The sequence below is a fragment of the Crinia signifera genome, chromosome 1, assembly GCF_055691185.1.
Source record: "Crinia signifera chromosome 1, ASM5569118v1, whole genome shotgun sequence".
NCBI lineage: Eukaryota > Metazoa > Chordata > Amphibia > Anura > Myobatrachidae > Crinia > Crinia signifera.
Window position 1 is genome coordinate 269,202,013 of NC_139217.1, and position 24,010 is coordinate 269,226,022.

The following is a 24,010-nucleotide window of genomic DNA, read 5'->3' on the forward strand; positions in this document are numbered from 1 at the left end:
TTACGGAGCGGTCCGCACGCTACGGTGTTTTGCCGCATGCGGCCATCGTCCGTAGAAACGCCCACGTGTCCTCCGCATTCGGACGGACTCACTCTTTAAGAACAGGGCGTGTTTACGGACGACATACAAACCATGCGTGTGCGGGAGAAACACTCAGATTCGGCACGGTATTAAAGAGTATGCTCCGGAATACCGCATCCGAACGGGAGCCAAGCGGTGCTACCGCACGTAAGCGGAGTATTTACGCCAAAAAACCCACTATTAAGTATCTTCTGCAAGACATCACATGACCCACTTATTCAATTACCTATCCTCATAAAAAACTGCTTATTTGGAATTGGAATCAATTAGATGCCAATATATCCTTACAAGCATGCCTAACACATGCATTGCACACATTAACCGTTACAGCAATGTAAGTGCAATGGTTTGTATTACACCCTGTGTAAAAGATTATAAACAATCTACACATATACTGTTTCAAGTGCAAATAAAACCAACAACTGTGAACTTGCATAAAGAATTTATTTAAAAACACCATTAACATAGAAAAAAAAAAATATAAAATACTAAATTAAAGCAGCAGATCTCGGATGTCCTGCAGGTCTGCTAGAAGGAGCCTCAAATGGTGCTCCGCTCGCAGGACGGCCCCACGCACCCCCTCATCTGCCGGTGTGGTGTCATCTGTGGGCATGTCAAAGGGGCAAAAATTAGTCATGTTATTCATGCATACATTTCACATACTGCGACATAAATTGCACAAATGCTAGGTGACATGTGTGTATATATATATATATATATATATATATATATATATATATATATCTATCTATGTAGAGAGATAGAGACACACATAGATAAATAGATATGACACATACATATATACATACATGCAAACTTATTTACTACATACTGTCTTTTTTGGCCTCTACCCTTTACTCTGCAGAAGACATAACAGTCATATTGTTTCTTCTCAGTCACAACCCACCCATGACTAACCAATGACAAGCATGTCATGGCCTCCGTCAATAAGAACTTGTCACAATCTGCTCAGTCTAAGTTCAGTGATGGTTCGTGGCATGGGAGTTATGCAAATGTCAGGAATGCACAGTACACATCCTCAAAATCATAATTCTGTCTAAACCAACCTACAATTCTGTGAGGGCAAAAAAACAATCTGAACTACAGGGGGTGTTTAGGTAGAGGAGGCTCCTGGGACACTGGCAACTTCTGACTCCATTCCAAGGTAGGCTGGCCCCTACTCCATTTATAGCATACATCCTAGAGTTTATAAATAACATTCACCAACAATATAGATTCCACTATTTGATGGGTCATAATCTACGCTTGCAGCAGGTGATTTTAATCCACAAATGATCCACTCATCCCTTTACTCCTGGATCCTGTTTAACTACAACGGTTATGTGGCAGTCAAAATGGACCTCCAACCCATCCCACAAACCTGTGTAATTGAGAGGTGTCCTGGATGAAAGGGATGCCTTGGACACCCCATCTAACCCGTACCTGTATCTGTAGCTACCCACTTTGGGGTCTATATGAATAGTATGGGCCCAAAATTTTTTATCACCAGTGCTACATAACAAATACCAGTACAACTACTTCATGAATGATGCATTATGTTAACATACCGATCTGCTGGGACTCCGGGGCCTGGCACGCCTCCTCCCCCTCGTCATCAGAATCGTCCGGGGCAACCGTGGCCTCCTCAGCCCCCTCCTCCGCCAGCTCCTCTGCCACAAGAACCTCCTCCTCCAACTCCTCCTCCACCTCCTCCTCCACCTCCTCCTCCACCTCCTCCTCCTCCTCCTCCTCCTCCTCCACCACCTCCTCCTCCACCTCCTCCTCCGCCACCAACACCTCCTCCTCCGCCACCAACTCCGCTTCCACATCCTCCTCCACCACCTCCTCACGCACCTCCTCCTCCTCCACCACCTCCTCCACCATCTCCTCCAACATTTGCTCCTCCTCCACTTCCTCCTCCTCCACCCTTGCCGCCACCTCCTCCTCCGGGTCTTGGGCCTCCTCCTGGGCCAGGTCTGCCTCCGCCTCTTCACGGGCCTGTCGGGCTCGGGCTCGTGCTGTGTGGTAGAAAAAAACATCATGGTCAATGTCGGGTCATTGGTGCACATGTATTAATCCATAACAAGACATACATGGAAGGGTGATAATGATGGCAAACGATGCAGGAAAGTAGCTCCTTACTGTTAATGGACTCCAAATTGTGACATTTAAATTATTATGTGATTGTTAGTAATTTGTTCACACATTACAACCCAGGCATTTATCAATGTGTAACACATATTAGATCTGGCACATTGTATGCATCAGAATCCTCAATGCTATGGCATTACATATAAAAGCCACATGACTGCATGTTAACCAGGAAGAAGCACACATAACAGTCTATGGACTTTTAAACCCATGGACACCCACTTATCATGAGACACATTTTATTGTTTCTAGATGCTATGTTGTAAGTGCGAAATTTCATAGCTAAAATACTCACACTCAGCAATTTCGCCCCTGATTTGCTGGAGCAGCTGGGGCTGGCGCCTGCGGAGGTCCGACCACCGCCTCTCCAGCTGCCCGAGGGACCTCCGCACCCGAGTGCGGGCGTAAATACGGCGCCCTGCCGCAGCATACGCCCTCCGCTTATGGCGGTTTGTGATGAAGGGCCCCGCACGGCCCAGCCTTGTCTCCATGACGGAGACAAGAACCCTCAGCTCCGCATGTGTGAAGGGTTCTGCCCTTCGTGTCTCCGCCATGTTGACAATGGCATCTATCAACCAATCAGGTGGTGGCATTGGTTGATCACAGTTATTTGTGTTAATAACTTTATTGTTCATCTTTACATGAACAGCGTCTCTGCGCCAACACAAATGGTGACAAATTCGCATGCCTTCAAAACAGTAGTGTTGATGTATGGCAATGAACAAATCTGATATATATAAAACACAGTGTGTATGCACTTAGCAAATCCAATGACGCCTCGCTCCGCCAAGCAACGCGTGCTATAGCTTAGCAACGCATAGCTGTAGTTAGCATTACTTACTCTATGCATCTATGTGTATGCGTACATTTATGTGTAAAAGACACATACACACACTTGCAGGTATCCTGAGACCAGCATTATACACCAGCCCTGCCTGCCTGCCTGCCTGCCTGCCTGCCTGGCTGCCTGCTCCTTGAAATGTTGAAACATGTGAATAAATTCAAATATCATATATATAGATATATATATATATATATATATATATATATATATATATATATATATATGCAAACAAATCAGACATCAACACATGAAAAAATCCCCAACACATTACAGAATAAATCAATGTACTCACCAGTCATCAGGGATAGTATCAACTACAATAATGAAGATATAACAAACACATAAGATCCCTTGAACAAGGTATAATAATTAGCACCTATATTTAACTTCCCCCAAAACTAAGCACATATGATAAATATCTCCTATTTCTTTGCCATTAGGAGGGCAGGCTGGCTAATTTTAGTTTTGTAACACTGACAACTAACACACTGTACTTATTTGAAGGGCTGATTTTGACTACAATTGGTGTGTTCTGTCAACTCGATAACATGTACCTGAAGTATCTTTGCGCCACAGAGTCCCGCAGCTGGTATCCCCTCCGGCATTCAGGGGCGCGGGATGGGCGCATGGGCGGATCTTGCGGCTCAGATGGTACCTCCCACTCATCAAAGGGTATCTCACGCCGCACAGCAATGTTGTGGAAAAATATACACAGGCCCACGATCCTCGACACCATTTGAGGCGCATATTGTAAGTCACCACCAGTGCGGTGGAGCACTCTAAATCGACCTTTTAAAAGGCCAATTGAGCGCTCCACCACTTGCCTGGTGGCAACATGCGCCCGATTGAATGCCTCCTGTGGGCCCGGTGCTGGGTAGCTGTACGGCGTAAGTAGCCAGGGCGTACATGGGTAACCGGAGTCACCCAGAACCCACGCATCACGGCCTTCCAGCTCTTGGAGTCTTTGCCATATCCCGGTTTGTCGGATGACATGAGAGTCATGGGCACTTCCGGGAAACTTCGAGTTGAAGGCGAGAATTTCCATGGATGGGCCACATACCACCATCACGTTCAGTGAGTGGAACAATTTGCGGTTCCTATATATCTTCTCACTTCGAGATGGAGGCACAAATGGTACATGGGTGCCATCCACAGCCCCTATCACATTAGGGAAGCCAGCAATTTGATGGAAGGCCTGCTGGCTTCTGCGCAGGGTCTCGGTGGCAAATGTCATGGCCATGAAGTGCCCCTTGCGCCTGAACATGGCCGACGTCACACGCCTCAGGATTCGGCAGAAGGCCGGCTGAGATATTCCAGCAAGTACTGCCACTACTTGTTGGAATGATCCTGAGGCGCAGAAATGCAACACCGCCAGCAGCTGTGTGTGAGGCGGAATTGCTGTCGTGATCCCGTGTAGAGGTTCCAGATCGCTCTGAATTAAGGTGAGCAGATCCAGAATGACATGTGGCGGTAACCGGTACCTAGTAAGTACCTCATCATCGGGCATAGCAAACAGAGTCACCCGTGTGCGATAGATTCTAGCACGTCCTGGCCTCCTTGGCCGACGAGTGGGGAGAGCCGCAAGTGCCCTTAGCCTCCTCTCCATGTAGCGCATCATTGCTTCAGCAACCTATAAAGAAATGAACATAAATACTGATGCACCTATGCACATAATGGCCATATCCCACTACAAATAGATTTGTAGCCTTCAATACGTACAATAGATGGGCGCCCCGTGAAATCCCTCAGATCCATTTGACTCTATAATGATGACACAATAATATGAACTCAATACACACCGTCCAAAACACTCAGATAAAGGTGTCAGCATTTTTTGCCGACATCATGTACTATGAGACATTTCATCTATTGCTGGGACATGTTGTCCTGCAATAGATGAACCCACACAGGTTTAAGACCTGTGAGTGAAATAGTGAACATGTGACATGTTGCAATAATGCTACACGCACTTTGCTGGCCCAACAATCTGTAGTCAGTGAGGCAATTGTGCATACATTCATACACTTACATTGTTAATGGATATCATATCTACAAGGAGCATGGAAGAGCTTACCTTAGACCCTGACAAGTCCAGATCTGGAGACAAATGATTCTAGCAGCAAGTCACTATTTATAGGGCTCTCACATGTGTGGTCTATAACAGTAGAGATGAGTATTGCATGACTTGTGGCCTGGATTATCTAAGGGATTGGGCTACTTTTAGCTTGCAAACAAACGCCACAATACCACAGTAGTCATGAATCAAATGTCATGTCATGCTAGCAAATAGCATGTGTATTGTGCAATAGTCACAGGTGTATCAGAAGATTCTATGCAATGTTAGCATTGGTGCCCAGTATTTCATGTAGAACTTTCGCCAGGTTTTACACAATGGAATTTCCGCCACCGTATGCGGCGCGAAAAAACAGCGACGTACGCTCACGCACGGAACGCAGCTGCCGCTGATGTCCGCCAAACAGGCTACACAAACAGTATATAAAGGTGTATTAGAAGGTGACCATGTTGTTGCTAACATGTCTGGATCACAACCAGAGGTGGACCCAGATCTGCAGCAACTATTTGACAAGATGGACTCCAGCACCACCTATGTGCCACTGCACATGCGGCCAGTGGGTAATGAGGAGGCTGCTGGACCTTCTACAGCAGGGCAACCTGCACCTGACCATTCTACAGCAGGGCAACCTACACCTGGCCCTTCTGCAGCAGGCCAACCTGCAGCTGGCTCATATGCACCATCAGCAGAATTGATTGGAACACAACCGGGGACTTCACAAGGTAGTACCATGGCCAGCACTTCAAGTGCAGCGACACGTGACAGGGGGCGTGGCCAAGGACGTGGCAAGGGGAGAGCCAGGGCAACAGAGGAACCACCCAAAAAAAATAAGGCATATGAAGCACAGGAGCTTGCCATCCTGGTTCCCCGAGCACGTGATTGGATTGAGTGTCCATCGGAGAAGCTGACACACACACGCAGATGGAAGATTTGGGAACAGATAACGGCAGAGATTAATGAAGTAGCGCCACAAGTTCGTGAGACGGACCATGTGAAGAAGAGGCAAGTTGTTTTGTCATACATGTGCCCAGTAATAGCCAAGTAATGATTGAATTGATGCTTAGATGGATTTAGCAAATGGCCCGTGAGGTTGTTACGATACACATACATTATTGCCATGTTATTTCGGTGAGAGTTAGAGTAGGGTGATTGTGAATGTGTATTGTAACGGTGGATATCATAGTTGCATATAATATTATCTTTTGGACATTAATCACATGTCGTAATATGTAGCACAGAGCAATGGCTGCAACAGCTAACATCTGGAGTGACATGTATTAATATGTCAACTTACATTGCAGGTGGCAGGACTTCAAAACCAACCTGAAGAGGAAGATGACCAAGCGGTGGGAACACAGCCAGACATCTGGGGCCGGGCCCATGCCATCAGGGCTAGAGCTCACCCCCCTGGAGTTGATGGCCGAGAGCTGTATATCAGTAGAGGAGATCAGGGGGGTGAGCACGATGGATAGCGAGGCCCCAGCTGAAGTGTTTGCGTCTTTGCTGGAAGGTAAATATTGGTCATGCCATAAACTTGTGCAAGTAATTATCTTAGAATGTCTCCTAATTGTGTTTATCTTTTTCCACAGACACCCCACCGCTTGGTGCCGACTCTGCTCAGGAGGTGGAGGAGTCCGTGCCACCTGGCCCCAGTGGTAGGCCTGTGCAGCAGCAGCCATCGGCCCAAGCCGATTTGGCCGCCTTGGCACAGATGCTTGGGGACATCAACCAGCAGGGAGACTTGGCATCAGAACGGATGCATAGGACCGAGGAGATCCTGGCGAGCTTGGTCAGCACCCAGCAGGCCATCGCTGCGAGCATGCAGGCCATGGCTCAGTCACATCAGGCCATGGCTACAAGTGCTCAGGTGCTGGCCGAGCAAGCCACCCGCCAAAATGATCTCCTCCTCCACCATAATGAGCTTATGGTGGAGCTGGTTACCAGCAACAGGGTCCTAATGTCATCCGTTTCTGGTGCATTACCACCGGCAACACTCCCTGCTGGCAGGAGGGGTAGACCAGCCAACCCCTCAACATCATCTGCTCCACCTGCCCCAGCATCTGGCCGTCCCCGAAGAGCTGCTGCACAGGCCAAGGAGCCTACCAAGGCCAAACGTGGTCGCAAATGAACTTGTGGCTGCATTAATCTCCACCGTTATGTGGTCCCAAATCTTCCATTGTGCTGTGTGTGTCAGCTTCTTGTGTCCAATCACGTGCTGAGGGTAACCAGATGAGCCCTTGCTTCATATGTCCTTTTTGGTTCCCCTGTTGCCCTCTTTTGCCTGCCATTACTGTCAGCTGTACTTGAAGTGATGGCCATGGTACTATCTTGTGAAGTCCCCGGTTGTGTTCCAAATGATTCTGCTGATGGTGCATATGAGCCAGCTGCAGGTTGGCCTGCTGCAGAAGGGCCAGGTGTAGGTTGCCCTGCTGTAGAATGGTCAGGTGCAGGTTGCCCTGCTGTAGAAGGGCCAGCAGCATCCTCATTTCCCACTGGCTGCATGTGCAGTGGCACATAGGAGGTGCTGGAGTCCATCTGTGTGCAATTATATTTGTTTTGTATTATTATTTATTTTGCTACATTCCTGCCATGTTGTTTATTTTTTTGATTTTGTATTTTTTGGTCATTGCATCACAGTGGCATTGACTGTGACATGTATAGAAATAAATTTTTTTACTTTACCCAAAAATGTGTGGTTTCATGAGTACATGTCGAATACACATGTGTATTGCTAGTATTAATATTCTGTCATGTCCATTGTTAGCAGTTTTAAAGTGTCTGACAAGTACAGGATATGTGGGTGTTTAGGAAGGGTTCCTTGAAGCAGCAATGGTTTCAATTAAAGCACTGACAAGCGGCCTATTAGTGAGTAATGAGTAAAGGAGTAGATTCTATTGGGTTCAGGTGTTAATGCTTGTAGTCATTAGGCGTACGTTCGCCTACCGCATGAACGAGTGGTGTCCGCAAAGCAATAGTACACTTGTGGACACCGCACATTTCTTCCCCTTTTGATCGCGTGCATTCGGAGTGCTATCCGAATGTACGCCCCCCAACATAAGTGTACTCCCCCGTGTCCGCCCATGTTTCCGCCCCGTTTTGCCCACTTTGAAACTACGCCCATGTGACATTCCGCATGACGCCCATAATACGCCCATATTTCCCGACTGATTGCGGGGAACAGTTTTGTACGGGATTTGGCCGAACTGGTACGGAGTCAAGGCGTGGCACATGCGCGTTGCGTTCTCCACGCATGCGCAGACGCCGAAAAGACGCGATCCGTAAGAATGCGGTAAAGTCCGCGTCAATCAGAATAAGGGCCAGTGTGAGGTCTATCAAGCCTTGCAGAGAGATAAAATAGAGAAGGTTTCCAAAGCAACCAATCAGCTTCTGTCATTTAAAAAAAACTTTAAGATAAATGAAAGTTAGAATCTGATTGGTTTCTTTGGGTAACTACTTCATTTTTTCTCTCTCCAAAGCGTGATACATTTACCCCCACTGAGTATGATGTGAAAGCTCATAAATATAGAGATTGCAGCATCATAGAAACATAGAATTTAGATAAGAACCACTTGGCCCATCTAGTCTGCCCCTTTTTTAAACGTTACCTCAAACCATATTTGATCCTTATTTTTGTGTAAGGATATCAATATGCCTATCCCAAGCATTGTCACGACCACCATGTCAGCTACCCAGTCCCTCTGTGCTGTCCCTAGCCCAAAGACCTCTGTCAGGTCATCTCCTGCCCTGGTGCTCACCTCCGCTGCTATTTCCCATGCTGGTAGAGTGCATGCTGTCGCACTGTCACCGCCGGGTGACAGCGGTGGTGTGTGCTCCTTTGCCAGGCAGGCTCTGGGTAGCGTGAGACATGAGCCGCCATGATGGATCCGTGTCAGGTCAGGCCTCTGGCTGGACACGCCGGCTGCAGCGCCTCCCCGCACAATCACCGCCGGCTGGTTTCCGTCGCCATCTCTGGCGGCGGCCATCTTTTGGGATCCTTCAGCCTATGCTGCGCGGCTCCATTCACTGAGGTCAAGTGGCAACCAATCACTGCGCAGCTCACCCTTCAAATATTGACTTGCCGGGCTAGACAGGCAGTCTTTACAATGATGTCTACCCGTACGCATCATTGATCCTCCCTGGCTGTCTGTAGTTGCTACTACAGTTCTTGCGCCTTTGGTGAAGTCTTCTTCAATTCTCCTGCTGATCGTTTCACTGCCTGTACCATATCATCACGGAACCCGCTGCCGCCTATACGGATAGGACAAGGTTAACCCCCTAAGGCCGGTTTCACACACTCCGGCTCCTGCCGGACGGTGAAATCCCGCACGGCTAGGGAGCCGTGCCGCACACATTAGTTGTGAATGGACACTATTGTGTCCATTCACACGGGACGGCCACGGCCCGGCCACACGGCTGCAGCCAGATCCCGCCACTGGAAGGGACGGCTGCCGGGCTGTGGCCATCCCCTCCGTGATAAACTACTGTGTGCGGCATGGCTCCCTGGCCGTGCAGGATTTCACCGTCCAGCAGGAGCCGGAGTGTGTGAAACCGGCCTAAAGGGGTAATATCTTCTCCCTCATTCCTGACGGTTAATCTACTTCCAAGTTCCTCCACTCTGCCAAAGAATCCCTTACAGAGTTTCCCATCTCTATAAAATCAGCCTTCCTAAAATCTAACACCTTTGTTACTGCTTGATGGATCCCAGTTTTTCACCCACATTTACATCAGATATTCTGTCACCATTTGTAAGTATTAAGTCTAATATTGCTTCCTTACGAGTGGGCTCCCTCACCAATTGCTGGAGGGATGCTCCTTGCAAGGAATTCAGAATGTCCCTAAGTATCAAAGTCCATAAATAACAAGCAATGTATTTGTGTATGAAAACCAATCTGTAATGGAGGGGCCCTGTCGGATCTACAGCAAATAAATATAACAGCTTTTATAGCATAGTTCAAATGGTATAGGGGGGAAGTTATCAAAGCTTAGAGACAGGAGTGTAACTAGATATTTGTAGGCCCCATAGCAAAAGGTGGAAGGCCCCTGTATGCCAATCATCGTGATATATATATATATATATATATATATATATATATATATATCATGTAACTTACACAAGGAAGATGGGCCCCCTTCAGCTCTGGGCTCCATAGCAGCTGCATCCCTTGGTACCTATGGTGGTTACACCCTTGCTTAGAGAGAGAGCGAGATAAAGTACCAACCAATCGGCTTCTAAATGCAATCAGTTTTTTCTTAGAAGCTGAAAAAGAGAACTTAAAGTCCTCAGACACCACGTTTTTTCCATTATAATGAAAGAGCGACCCTTGGGGAGATATATTCAATGCACTGAAAAGAAAAGGTGGGCTGTTGTCCGTAGCGAACAATGAGATTTTAGATATCATTTTCTAGACTGTCCTAAATTGATTTGTAGATTGCTGGGTGTCACTTCTGCTTATGAAGTCGGCTGTGTATTCGCAGGCAAGGCAGTTATCAATCTGCACATGCGTATGGATTGTAGCGCACATGCTGGAGACCATCCAGGAATACAATTCTGCTATTATTATTTTTTTCATCTCTGGCCATAGGCAAGTTGATTGACAGTAAACTGGCATTTGTGTGTGTGACCTGGATGTTTTCTGACAGTGGGACAGATTCTCTAAGCTTCAAAAGTGATAAAATAGAGAGTGATAAACAGCCAGCCAATCAGCTCCTACCTGCCATGTCACAGACTGTGTTTGAAAAATGTCAGGCAGGCGCTGATTGGCTGGCTGTTTATCACTCTCTATTTTATAGCTTTTGAAGCTTAGAGTATCTGGCCCAATGTCGAGGAAAATGCACGCTTGCCCAGGCATTTGAGGGGAAGGCGTGTGATTGTCAGCTCTGTCCCCGATCCGAATGCTTCTATCGCAGCCATCGAGTAAGTCCTGTACTATGCACAGACTGCACACACTGGAAAAATCATTTGATGGTGAAGGGGATTGCTAATTAATTTAGTAGTGCTAATTAATTTGCAGGCTTGCACAGGGCAGGATTTATCTCTGTCTGGGCGGTGATTACCTAATCGCAGGGCTATGTAAATGAGCAATTGTGCAATCAAGTCTGAATAACCCTCTAATACCACTTTTGGAAACGGGACCCAGCAATAACCTGACATTTTGAGTAGCAGGATATTTTGCAGGGTGCAGTCTGACCCCCTTTCACATTGAGCAGCAAATTACTGGGTTAAAAATGTCAACCTGGTAAATTGCTGAAATACATTGGCATTTCCTTATGTGAAAGGGTAACCGAGGTCGCCGACCCTGGTAAAGACCAGGGTCGGCGGCCTTGGACTTAAGACCCGGGTTGACCCTTTCACACTGAACAAATTACCAGGTAGAACTGCTTCACCCAGTACTTTGATGTTCAGTGTGAAAGGGATATAAGTAAGGAAAACATTCAAAGAAGATAATATATCAGAAAAAAGGGTAAAAAAGGAAAAGAGTATAAAAGGAAATAAAGAGAATGAGAAAAGGAGTAAGTAATTTAGTTAACTCCAATATAGCATATTATTTTGGCTTGAACCAAGAATCATTTAAAAAATGTATTAAAATTTTAAGAAAAATAATTTTTTCTGGTCTTCAGAAAAAAGATTTATGGTAATTCAAAGTCTAATAAAATTGTTAAATTTAATGGTCTCAGAAAAGGGAAGAGAAAACAGTCAGCAGAGATGACTTCATTTTCAGTAAAAAAAATGTGTAATAGGCCTTTAGCATTTAACAACAGTACTAACACTGTCTCACTATTTTTCCTGGCATAAAACTAGTGATATTGTTGCAGAGCTGGACATTTTTTTAGATCAACATTCAAATTGAAGTGGATCTTTATTTGTTGTTTGTGTCATAAATGTGCTCTAAACAAGACATTTTGGGCTGCTTCAGAGGTGGATGCAGATCCAGCAGCTTCTCTTAAGCCCAATACACTAACACTAGTGGTTTCCAAACTGTGTGTGTGTGGTGTGTGTGTGTGTGTGTGTGTGTGGGGTGGGGGGGGGGGGGTATTTTGGTTCACTCTTTCTGACAAAATCCTTCTTAGATGGACAAAACCATGTGCACTGCAGGGGAGCAGATGTAAAATGTGCAGAAAGAATTCGATTTGGGTGAGTTATTTTGTTTCTGTGCAGGGTAAATACTGGCTGCTTTCTTTTTATACTGCTATATAGATCTCACTTTGAAGTAAAACCCCACCCAAATCTAATTCTCTCTGCACAAGTTACATCTGCCCCACCTGCAGTGCACATGGTTTTGTCCATCTAAGAAGGATTTTGTCAGAAAGAGTGAACCAAAATAACCCCCTGTGTGCCTAGGCTCCCTGGGGTGCCTTGGAGTACTTGCAGGGGTGTCGCGTGTTGGTGATCCAGGACCAATTGAAATTATTTATAGTCAATATAATAGGCAAAATCATTGCTTGTGTCTTCCAATCCACATATTTTATGATTGGCCGCAACAAGCAATGATTTTCATGTTCCTCACCACATAACTTTGCCTAAGAATGACATATAAGCAGAACTTATGTAATTTAATATTTTTTACTGAAGTTCTCAGTAACAAACCTTTGGCCTAGGGGTGCAACAAAAATACATTTCTGATACACTAGCAGGGGCGTAACTAGATATTCACTGGCCCCATAGCAAAAGTTTGTAAGGGCCCCTTATTTAGCAACTGATGGTGATAAGTGTATGTAAAACATATTATAGTAAAGATGGGCCCCCTTCAACTCTGGGCCCCATAGAAGCTGCACCCCTTGCACACTAGGTGTTATGATTCAAAGAAATTTGGGAACCCCTGCCATACGCACTAGGCAACATTATTCACAGTAAGGGCTTTCTGAGTGATACTGTGAACAATATCGCCTAGTGTGTACACTCAATGGGGGTTATTCTAATTGACTCGCTCAGATGCGAATTTGCACCATTGCGAGTCCACCAGAACCCGCCCTGCAAATGGCAGGCCACCGGCACCACATTCACACGCAGTGTACATTCGCATGGACTGCGAATGGATGTTTTACATATTTACATATATGCACGCATATATAAAGTGACTCTCAGGTCACTTATATATGCGCTGTAGAGGTTCTTTAGCGATTTTTGAGCACACACTTTAGCCCAAAAACTCTGTGAACATCAGCATTGCGCGCGGCACTGATTCAGGCCCTATATATCATTCTAACCATTTATAATCAATGGATTAGTATTGTAAAATGTTTCACCACAAAATCAATTCTTCTAATTTAGGAAGGTACCAGACGATGAAGCACAAAGTATTATACTATCATTTTTTTTTATTGCAATGATTAATCAAGTAATTGTGTAGTACCGGGGAAGTTCAGGCTGTGCTGATGCTCCTAAACAAACAGATATACTCAGAGACTAGTGACATGATCCCATGACTCATACGCTCTTTTTTTCTAGTCTCGCAACAATCACCTGCTTCTAAAATAGTTTCAAGGGCATTGAACTAATGTAGTTTCCTCTTCTACAGGTTCCTAACTTTTTTTGTGTGTAAAATTTGCAGTGGGGTCCAGGTTGTGCAGAGATGTCTTCAGCCAGGGTTGCCTACCCTCCTGGAATGGGCAGGAGGCTCCTGAAATTTGGGTCCTCCTCCTGCCCCCCCCCCCCCCCGAAAAGGTGGGCAACCCTCTTGGATACCGGATCCCTCCCCCACGGCAGCATTAATTTCCACCGATTTGTGGCTTTTGGAGGGGCGGGACTAAATATGCAAATTACATCATTAAAGCCCCCCCATCCTCAAAGACCCACAAATTGCAGGATTTTCCTGTGCTGGGGGCTGGGCTTGATGACATCTACATCAGGCCCCACCCCCTGAAGTGCTGCTGACAGTCTCCTCTCTAGGCTTCTCCCAGAGAGGAGACTTTAAAAGTAGGCAACCCTGACTTCAGACATGTCTACCCTTCTGGGGGGCAGGGTGGGTCACACAGCCAATCCAGGGGAGTAGACAAGAATGAGATTATATACTTGCCTAGTTTCTGGTGATATCCAGTGGGCACCGTACAATGGTTTAAATCAGGGCCTGTCCAACAGATACTCCAGCATTACAGTTGTGTAGAGAGCAGTACAGAGGAGGGCGCTTTATGCAGCTAGATGAATGTAAAGTCGTACACCGGGGTTCCTAGTTCCATGAAAACCCCTTTATTTGGGAATTTGTATAGAAACCCTAGCCAGAAGCAGGATACCCTTCTCCCTGTTGGTTTATATTTTTTAGATGTTGTTTGGCAATCACTGGGTAGACTTTACAATGCTATGATTACAGTACTTTGTTGGTGACAGGTTTATACACTAATCATAGGTTCTCAAACAGTTAATGTTTTCCAGGTTTCCTCACTAAGGGCAGGAAGTATGAAGCCGAACACGTTACCGCTGGGATAGGGTATCGCCACCTTTGGGTGGCGATACCCTATAGAAGCCTATGAGATTCTTTTGGCGGCCCGCTGCCTCCGCCACAAACCCGACGCCTCGCCGACCCCCCTCTCCCCCTCCCCCTGGCTTACCTTCCTGCTGCAGGTCCTCCTGGACTCCAGAAGGTAAGCTCCTCCTCCCCCTAGCAAGGCAGCCGGACATCCTTCCGGCTGCAGGGGGGAGGAGAAGGCGCCGGGGACAGCCACACTGAGCTGTCCCGGCGTGAGGGGAGCAGCAGGTGGCTGGGAGGTGACAGAGACCCCCAGCACACCACAGTACAGGTATCGCGGGGGCCTCTGTCACCGCACCGCGATGCCAGCCACATATGTTAGTACATATGCGCTGGAATCGCGGCGGCCTGGTAACGAAGGGCGGCGATGTATGTTAATATATCCCATCCAGAATCATAAGTGAAATAATTATCTCCACCAGTGGATCTTTTAAAATGACATTCAGGACGACATTCAGGCATTTTCTGAGCGATTTTACTAAACCCTTTGGAAAATTGACACTGCAGAACCCGCCGTAAGGACGCCGCAGAACTCACTGTGAGTACGCCGCAGAACCCGCCCAATGCTGGGCATTATAATAGCAGAGCCCTCGGTCCTCACCCGTGCTGTCAGTGTCTTGGAACTCCATAATGCTGGCCACTCATGCCTCTCAGCTACCCCTTACCGGATCATGCACCTTCACATGGCACATCATCATGACCTCATACAGCATCTTCGCTACAACTGCTAGTCCTGTTTATGTATAGTTGTGAAGAAATTGCGAATGCTGGAGTGTAGTAAGTGGAGTAAGTACGAGTGACACAGGCAGCAGCAGGCCACTGGAGGGCGGCAGTTCGCCCCTCGCCCCCCGTGCAAAGGGGGTACCTGCTGCACCATCTGGGAAGCAGATTAGGCAATTAATTGGATAATGCATTGCAGGTGTATCTAGCTGTATGTAAAGAATTACAAAACTACACTCACAAACATCTCCATAAACACTCAGTAATGTACCCTATTTGGGATGAAGGGTAAAAAAGACTAATAAATTATGATACGCCGGTCAAAAGTCAACATTTCAAATGTCATCCTTTATAATGTTAACATCATAGTTTAATCAATTATGAGGTTGAGGGTTAGGCAACAGGAGGGGAGGATAGGTTTAGGCACTAGAAGGGGGTGTTAGGCTTAGGAGTTAGGGTTAGTGATACTTAGCACAAAAAGCTGTACAGGATTCATATGAACTTATTCTGATGTCACCAACAGACCTTGATGACACTGTTGGAGGTGCTGAGCCACCCACTGTACCAGACTACTCACGTGCAGTCTAATGCCGGGCACCTTCTGAGCACCTGCTCATATGCTGCCTGGCTTCTCCCTTCCCTACCTGTGAGGCTCTGTGCAGTGTAAAGAAAAAGAAAAATATGCACTTGTTCTGGCGCAGTCACCATAAAAAATGTTCGAATACTCCCTTTGCTTGGGAAAAATGTGACAGTCTTTAGAGTTAAAAATAACAACAAATGCAGTGGTGTAGCTTGGTTCCACGGTGCCCGGAGCAAGGGCATGTTTCACGCCCCCCTCCCCCCGTCGTCATGGCACCGCATCCCTGCCTCCGGCATCTCAAACCGCCGCATGCGCAGTGAGAGCGCTCGCCGGGTTTTAACTGTCCCCATAGACTTGCACGGGGTTAACACTGCGCAAAAAAAAAAAAAAAGCTGCTCAATAAATAATGCGATAAAAATGAGGGTGAAAATTCCCCCTCTGCTAGCAATGGCACAGTTGGGTGTCAGGGATTAGTCCTGCCTGTTCCTCTGGGTACCCTTGGAGATAGGGCCACACTGGCCAACTCACGTGCCCTGGGCTGGTGTCTGGGGTGGTCTGGTTCCAGACCTTCCTATTCTGTGCCACCGGATGCTGGGGGCCATCAATGGTCGCTACCTGATGTGGGGTGCTGCTGTGGGGGGTCAGTTGCTGTGGCCAGGTAGGTGCTGGCTCCCTGCCGCTCTGGCTGTTGCTAGGCGCGCTGAGTGCTGTGCCCGGGTGACACTGGGTACTGCGGCCAGGTGCTGGGTACATAGGCTGGGTGTGAGGCCTGGGCTCTCCTTCTCTCCTGTGGCCACCAGGACTTGCGGAACAAGGAGCCCACATTGGCCGTGGAGAGGAGAAGTGCCTGGTCCCTGGAGAGGAAGAGGAAGCCCGGGGTTGGGGGTCAGCGCGAGGAGGAGGAGAGTGAAGCTGCGTGGCGAGGGGCAGGAGGAGGAAGAGAATCAGCTTGGCCAGCAGTGCGTGGGAGCAGTGCAGAGAGAGGGACGGAGCGGAGATTGACAGCTCCAGTCCCCGGTACCCAACAGCAGCGCCCGATACCCGGCAGCCAGGTGCCGTGGACTGGTGCGATGGTGCTGCTGTCAGGTCCCGGGGACTGGAGCTGTCACAGTGGTATTACACAGGCACAATGGGGATCCACGGCTACAGAGGGGAGCGGGCGAGCAGGGCGGGGGAGCCAGCGGCAGAGCTCCGGCACCAGGTGACATGTCGGCGCCCGGAGCTGGTTCTCCGCCCTAGTGATGCCTCTGATCAAATGTGACATAAGAAATTAATAAAAACATACAGTGATACTCTTAAAAGAGTCTTTAAAAAGGATTGGAGGACAATATTCTTGAATTTTAATGACTGCATCAGCACTTTGTGGTACCTACTGGACTCTGATTGGAGCAGTCTGGATGAAGACCTAAGCCTACTGCGGTGGTGCTGAGCAATTCAGGCTTGGCCCGCGTTAGTTTGAGAGGATTAATCCACCGCAGTACATATCTAGGGTGAAAACTATTTTTCAATCCCGAATTTCGGGATTGAATAATGCCCCGGGATTGGTTTCTCTGCAAATATCATTGCAACCATTGTGGCACTCTCATGCAGGGCCGCTCTACCATTCGGCAGCTGCCTAGAGCCTTGAGAATCTGTGAGGCACCCTCAGTCTGACTATCACAAAATGAAGACTGACTCTGAGGGGTACATTTACTTAAATGGGAATTCTATTGAAGATGGGATGTTGCTATGTGCAACCAAACAGATTCTATTATCCTCCAGAACAGGCATGTCCAAAGTCAGTCCCAGGGGCCAATTGCGGCCCTTGATGTCATTTCAAGCGGCCCGCAGCCTCCAGCTGGAAGCGGGCAGAGCATCAGATGTGGGAAGCACAGCACAGGACACTAAAGGTGGGGCCCCGGCGAGCGCACCTTTATCTTGCTGTCTGCTGCAGTGAGGAGGTGCCAGCCGCCACAGTCAGATGTGTTTGGCGTCCTAACCCTGCTGCTGCTATTGTATATAACCCTACTCCACAATCACAGTGACAGCAGTGTTTTAGGAGGGGGGCAGCAAGGGGGAAGCTTGCTCTTGTAACATGCATAGCGGAGGAGGGCAGCAGCCCAAGCATCTCCTGTCCTTGCAGTGCCTGCTTTGCCTCTCCTTCCTCTGGCTCACACAAGGGGCTGGGAAACATACAGAGAAGGGAGGGGGCAGCAGGGGGACATACAGTGAATGGAGGCAGTGATGGCCATTCAGAGAAGGGGGAGCAGGGGCAGGCTGGGGACATACAGTACATAGTGAATGGGGGTCATACAGTGAATGGGAGTCATACGGTGAAGGAGGGCCAGGCTTGGGGACATACAATGAATGGAGGCACTGATGGACATTAAGACAAGGGGGCAGAATGGGGGACCATTCTGATGTGATTAATGATTCAAAGAAGGTCAGGCTGAATGGTCGGCCCCCATACATTTACACTTCACCAAATCTGGCCCTCGTCGCAAAAAGTTTGGACACCCCTGCTCTAGAAGGTGCTAAATAAATAAGAATCTGATTGTTTGCTAAGGGCAACATCCCACCTTCAATATTTAATTATTTATTAACAGTTTCTTATATAGCGCACACATATTCCGCAGCGCTTTACAGAGGATATTTGAATATTCACTTCAGTCCCTGCCCCAGTGGAGATTACAATCTATATTCCCTACCACATGTACACGCACACACAGGCATTCTAGGGTTAATTTGTTAGGAGCCAATTAGCCTATCAGTATATTTTTGGATTGTGGGAGGAAATCAGAGTACCCGGAGGAAACCCACGCAAGCACGGGGAGAATATACAAACTTCACACAGATAGGGCCATGGCAGGATTTAAACCCAGTACTGTGAGGCAGCAATGCTAACCATTACAGCATCCATGCTGCCCCATAGAACTCCCATCTTACTAAATTTACCCCTGAGAGAGGCATTCTTGTTGAACTTAATTGAACTTCTAAGATGTGACCTCCACACTTTCACCTGAGGTTCTGGAAAGTTGGTATAGGTGTATGGGTGGTTCTGGGAGCAGTAAGCTGAAGTTTTGCCTAGGGTGCCGAAAAATAACAAAGAATGGCAACAAATGGCACGGCATGACATGTTAGCAGTAGTTAATTCCACAAGGGGTGCCAAAATCTATATTCTCTTAACATATATCCCTTTCACATCGCAAAAACCCGCCCCGGGTCTCTGTGCGATGTGAAAGGGCCTTTTTGTCATTTCATGGGTCCAGCAACCCGGCATTCTGACCCAGGTTAAAATAAGGGTTAATCCCGAGTTGGACCGGTGTTGCTGTGCAGTGTGAACGGTAACCTGGATCAAGCTCCACAGGTCCAGTTCACACAATGGAGGAGGCAGAGCTTGGAGACAGTGTCATCTCCAAGAGCTGCCTCCTCCCCTGTCCCCGAATTACTAATTAGGGTCAGGCAGGCCCTGGGTACAACTGGCATTATAGCATGGTATTTGTGGGAATATCCAACAAATATTATTTGTTATAAAGGCCCCATAAAAACAAGCGACGCATATTTGTAAATAAACTGATGTAAACATGTTAACATTTGTATATAAAAAAACAGAAACATTTCTGAATCATTAAGAACCTAATAGAAAGTCTTAATAAGTGTAATACAGTAAATCCATTTGTGTTTTGCAAACAACTGAATATTGTTTTCATTATCACAACATTGGTACACACCATACTTGCCTACTTTCCGAAAACTAGTTTCAGGGAAATTATATTTAGTAATAAAATTTTGCACAACATCGCATTGAGGGGGCGTGTCATGCTCCACCCAAAGGACGTGTCTAGTTCCATATACGGAGAGATTGTGAAAAGAGATTGTGAACGTGGCACCTAGAAGCGTGGGTGTGTACTGTTACATCTGAGAGGAATCTTTTAATCTTCAAATCCAAATGTAGATGAGCCCAAAAGCAGTTCGTAATATTATACTTGGTAAAGTGCTGGGAAATGGTGCTGATGATTCAATGTAAATGTCTATTTAAATCTATCTCTCATTTCTTTTTCCCCCAAAAATGCAACAGTGTATGTGGGCTAGGTGAAATGAGGGAGATTGGTAGACTAATGAGGGAGAGAGGGAGATTACTGCTATTTCAGGGAGTCTCCTGTAGAATGCAGGAGGGTAGGTAACTATGGTACATACAGTATGCTTATTAGTAGACATGAATACTATTAAAAGGCAAGCTTTATTTAAAATACCAACTATGACAACAGCATGTTAAAATAAAGTATAGTTGAACTTACCTCTCATTTTCGAAGTACATGTCTTCTGTGTTAAAGGCTGTCATGTGCACAGCTATGGAGGCAGTAGAGGAACTCTTATAAACCACAAATTATGAGCTGTGTATTCTGTATACCAGGAATGAAGAAACCACACGTACTGAGGTAACTGTATGTTTAAGTCTGGTGACACAGTTATCCATGTCTCATGTAAAAGTTAATAACACCAAGGTCTGACTTCTCCTCTGCTCCTCTTGGTGACATCGTAATAAAAAAGTAAACATACTGTTAAATATTTACCAGGCTGTGATAGTAGAAAGTCAGCAGTCACTTCCTGGTAGTTCTGGTTGGCGCTGATCTCATTGAGGGAATAAAAGAATGTTTGATATCACTTTGTAGTTTCAACTTCTAACGGTCAGAAAGCTGAAAAATTAAACAATAGCCCAGAAGAATCAATCAATGATTACTGTAAAAAGGTACATTAAGGGGTAATTAACCAGCTCTGGTTGACACCGGGCGGCGAAACTCCGTAGTAAACAGTGGACAGCATTGTGTCCTTTCACACAGGACGGTCACTGCCCGGCCGCCGGGTTGCAGACAGATGTCATGACTGGAAAGGACAGCTGCCAGGCTGTGGCCATCCCGTCCATTGTAAACTTCTGTGTACGGCATGGCTTTAGGCCGTGCAGAGTTTCGCCACTCGGCGTTAGCCGAAGTGTGTGAAATAGCCATATGTTTTATATAATAAATTTGGCTGCTGTTAAAAAAATTTAATCTCATTGGCAGTTGGTATGACCTCTGACCCCTCTCACCAATGTCAACAGGTTGACACCAAAAGGACGAACCAAACACATTAGTGTAGCATGTACTCACATGGCTCGATATGCTCGGCATGATTCTGGCCACTTTACTGTTCCAAATCCACATGGATGTGGCAGTATAAAAACTAAACAAATTAAAACAAAATCGGGGAAAAATCTATTTTGATCTTTTCATGTTTTCACCATGTTGTCATTTTACCATTTTCAATGTCACTCTAGTGCATGTCAACCTTTTGTCAATGTCGACCATGTGGTGTGTGAACCTATTGACTGTTGACCTAAAAATTGTCGACCTATCATCGACCTATAAATTTTCTCCCTATCATTCGGATCCATAAATAATACCCCTTTCACACAGAAGGGTCCTGTTTTTCCCCTAACCCCTCTCAGCCATAAGGCCGAAGAGGGGAAAAAAGGGATCGGTGGGTCCTCTTCGCCAAAGCTTAGAGAGACCCGCTATGGCGATCCAGGATCCAGCGCTGGTCTCTCTGCAGCAGAGCCGGTCAGCCTGCACTGTAAGCGCGCTGAACCGGCTTTCTCCCGTGCAGATAACAGCCTGTGCCATGCTGTCCCAGCGTAACACAGGCTGAGAGCGTGATTGGGCGATGCGTCTCCATGGAGATACATAGCTCAGCCCTGATTGGCTGAGCTATGCGTCTCAATGGAGACACATAAAGCCCAAGACGCTCTCAGCCTGTGTAGCGCAGGGAGTCAGCGCTACACAGGCTGTTATCTGCATGTGAGAAAGCCGGTTCAGCACGCTGACATTGCAGGCTGACCGGCTCTGCTGCAGAGAGACTAGCGCTGGATCCTGGATCGGTAAGTATGTGGGTGTAAAAGTGAGGTGTGTGGATGTGTATGTAATAAAGTTATACTTCTCTGTGTGTGTGTTTTCTTTTAACACTCTTTTTACAGGTGGACTACAAGTCCCAGCAGGCCCATTAATGCCCCGCATGCTGGGACTTGTGGTTCTCCAAGTCCCAGCCTGCGGGGGAGGTTTGCTGGCACTTGTAGTTCTCCTGTATAAAGCAATGTTAGGATTGAAAGATTTAACCCTAATCAGGCCGGCGTCCACTGGCCAGGGACAGCCCCGGGCTTCAGCCCTGGATGGGTGAAGCCTGGGGGGGGACCCCTTTATTGGGGGGGTCCCCACTCCTCCAGGTACCCCATCCAAGGCTGACCAGCCACGGTGCTCATGGTACGGCCGGGGGACCTTATGTAAAAAGTGTTCCCCGGCTGTGGCATGACACTGCGGGCTGTTGGAGCCCGGTGCTGGTTTCAAAATACGGGGGACCCCCAGATTTTTTGTCCCCAGTATTTTTGGAACCACGACCGGTCCAAGAGTCCGGGGCTGGTTTAAGAAATATAGGGGACCCCTACGCTTTTTGTCCCCCGTATTTTTGGAACCAGGTCCAGCTCAATGAGCCCGGGGCTGGTTATGCTCAGGAGGGGGACCCCATGCAATAAAAAAAAAAAAAAAACACTTTAACACATTTTTTACCACAGGACCATGCACAGATCTCAATGATCTGTGCAGGGTTCTGGCCAACTCGCATATCAGAACCTGGTCTTATTTTTTGGCGAATTTAAGATACATTTCCCACATTCGCATCTCATTAAATATGTATACTTTTCAATGGGAAAACATCTGGATGTGAGTTCCGGCGCGAGTTAAAATCGCACTTTCTAAAAGTGTGATTTCTGCGATTTTTGCCGTTTTTCGCATCTCATTAAATATACGAAAGCGGGATTTTGCCCGTTTTTCACGAAAATTTAGCAAAAAAACACAAATAGACTCATATTAAATGTCACCCGTAGTTTCACTTGCTGCCAACAGATCGCAGTGTTTTGGAGACAGAGACACTAGACATAAAGATGATAAAAAAGATCATAGACTTAAAACGATGAATCATTGCCCAGACACATTCACGTGTGGACATGATGTAAGACGCTAGTGAAACTGTTGTCAATAAACCTTTATCTAAAAAAATAAAAAATAAATGCTCGACGTCTAACACTGAGATTAGTGTCAGTGTCAGCAGGGCCAGCAACAGAAATCTTGGGGCCCTGTACTATGATATTTCTGGGGCCCCCCCACCCAATCCTAAATCCATCAGGTGTGGACTTCTCTCTTTCTCAGTCCAGCTGGCCTGGCTCCTAACTGCTACTTCCTGCTGGCTCCCTCCTGCTGCTGGTCTGTCACTTTCACAAAAGAGAGACGAGCACTATGAGCAGGCAGGGCAGGTCGTTTGCAGAGTGCAGAACAGACGACCCGCGTATGCGCAGTAAAAGTACACGATACAGAGACTGCAGCCCCAGGCTGTGCGCACACAGACTCAGCCACACACAGATGGTGCACAGTAGACGGCCGGGCCGCGAGGGTCACTGACAGGCCTGCTAGTACAGGCAGCTGCCGTGCCAGAGCATGGAAGCCCTGGGGTCCTTCAGATCGCTGGGGCCCCTCACTATTGTCCCCCTTGACCCCCCCCTGTCGCCTGCCCTGAGTGTCAGAGCAGCAATCAGAAGTCTGATCCTGACATTTTTATGAAGGCTAATTCCCCTCTGCTCCTCCTGGTGTGCGGCTCTCCTCCGCTCCATCTGGGTTCGCGACTCTCCTCTGCTCTGTCTGGGTGTGCGGCTCTCCTCTGCTCCGTCTGGATGTGTGGCTCTCCTCCGTTCCATACAGGTGTACGGCTACTGTTTACGGGTGGTCCGCTGTTCATTTAGTGCTGCGGCTAAAAGCCCGTACAGTCAGTACAGGGATTTTTAGCTGGTACAAACCGTCAAAAAACGGTACTGTACAGGCAAAATCAGTTGGAGGCTATGCTAGATGTTGGTTGCTATGGACAATTTCTCCACTTCATTTCTCTTAACGTTTGTTACTATACAGTATATCTGCCCTTTAGTATGAATTTTTTTTTTTGTGGTGTGTATCATGCTTACTGCCCTGTAATCACAACCACTAGAAACTCAAATCCAAAAAATGAGTGAATGGAACAATTAAATTAATAAGGTATCATCTACA

The 24,010-nt window shown here is 47.0% G+C and overlaps 1 protein-coding gene across 1 annotated transcript in view; it reads right to left on the reverse strand.

Moving 5' to 3' along the window:
* The window catches only part of LOC146074989 (stimulated by retinoic acid gene 6 protein-like), an 83,044-nt gene extending 62,628 nt beyond the window's left edge, over window positions 1-20,416 (reverse strand). The window contains exon 1 of the mRNA XM_083183768.1: window positions 20,189-20,416. Within this exon, the coding sequence (XP_083039894.1) occupies window positions 20,189-20,232 (44 nt within the window). The 5' untranslated portion in view covers window positions 20,233-20,416. The remainder of the gene's footprint in view (window positions 1-20,188) is intronic.
* Between the last annotated feature and the right edge of the window lie 3,594 nt (window positions 20,417-24,010).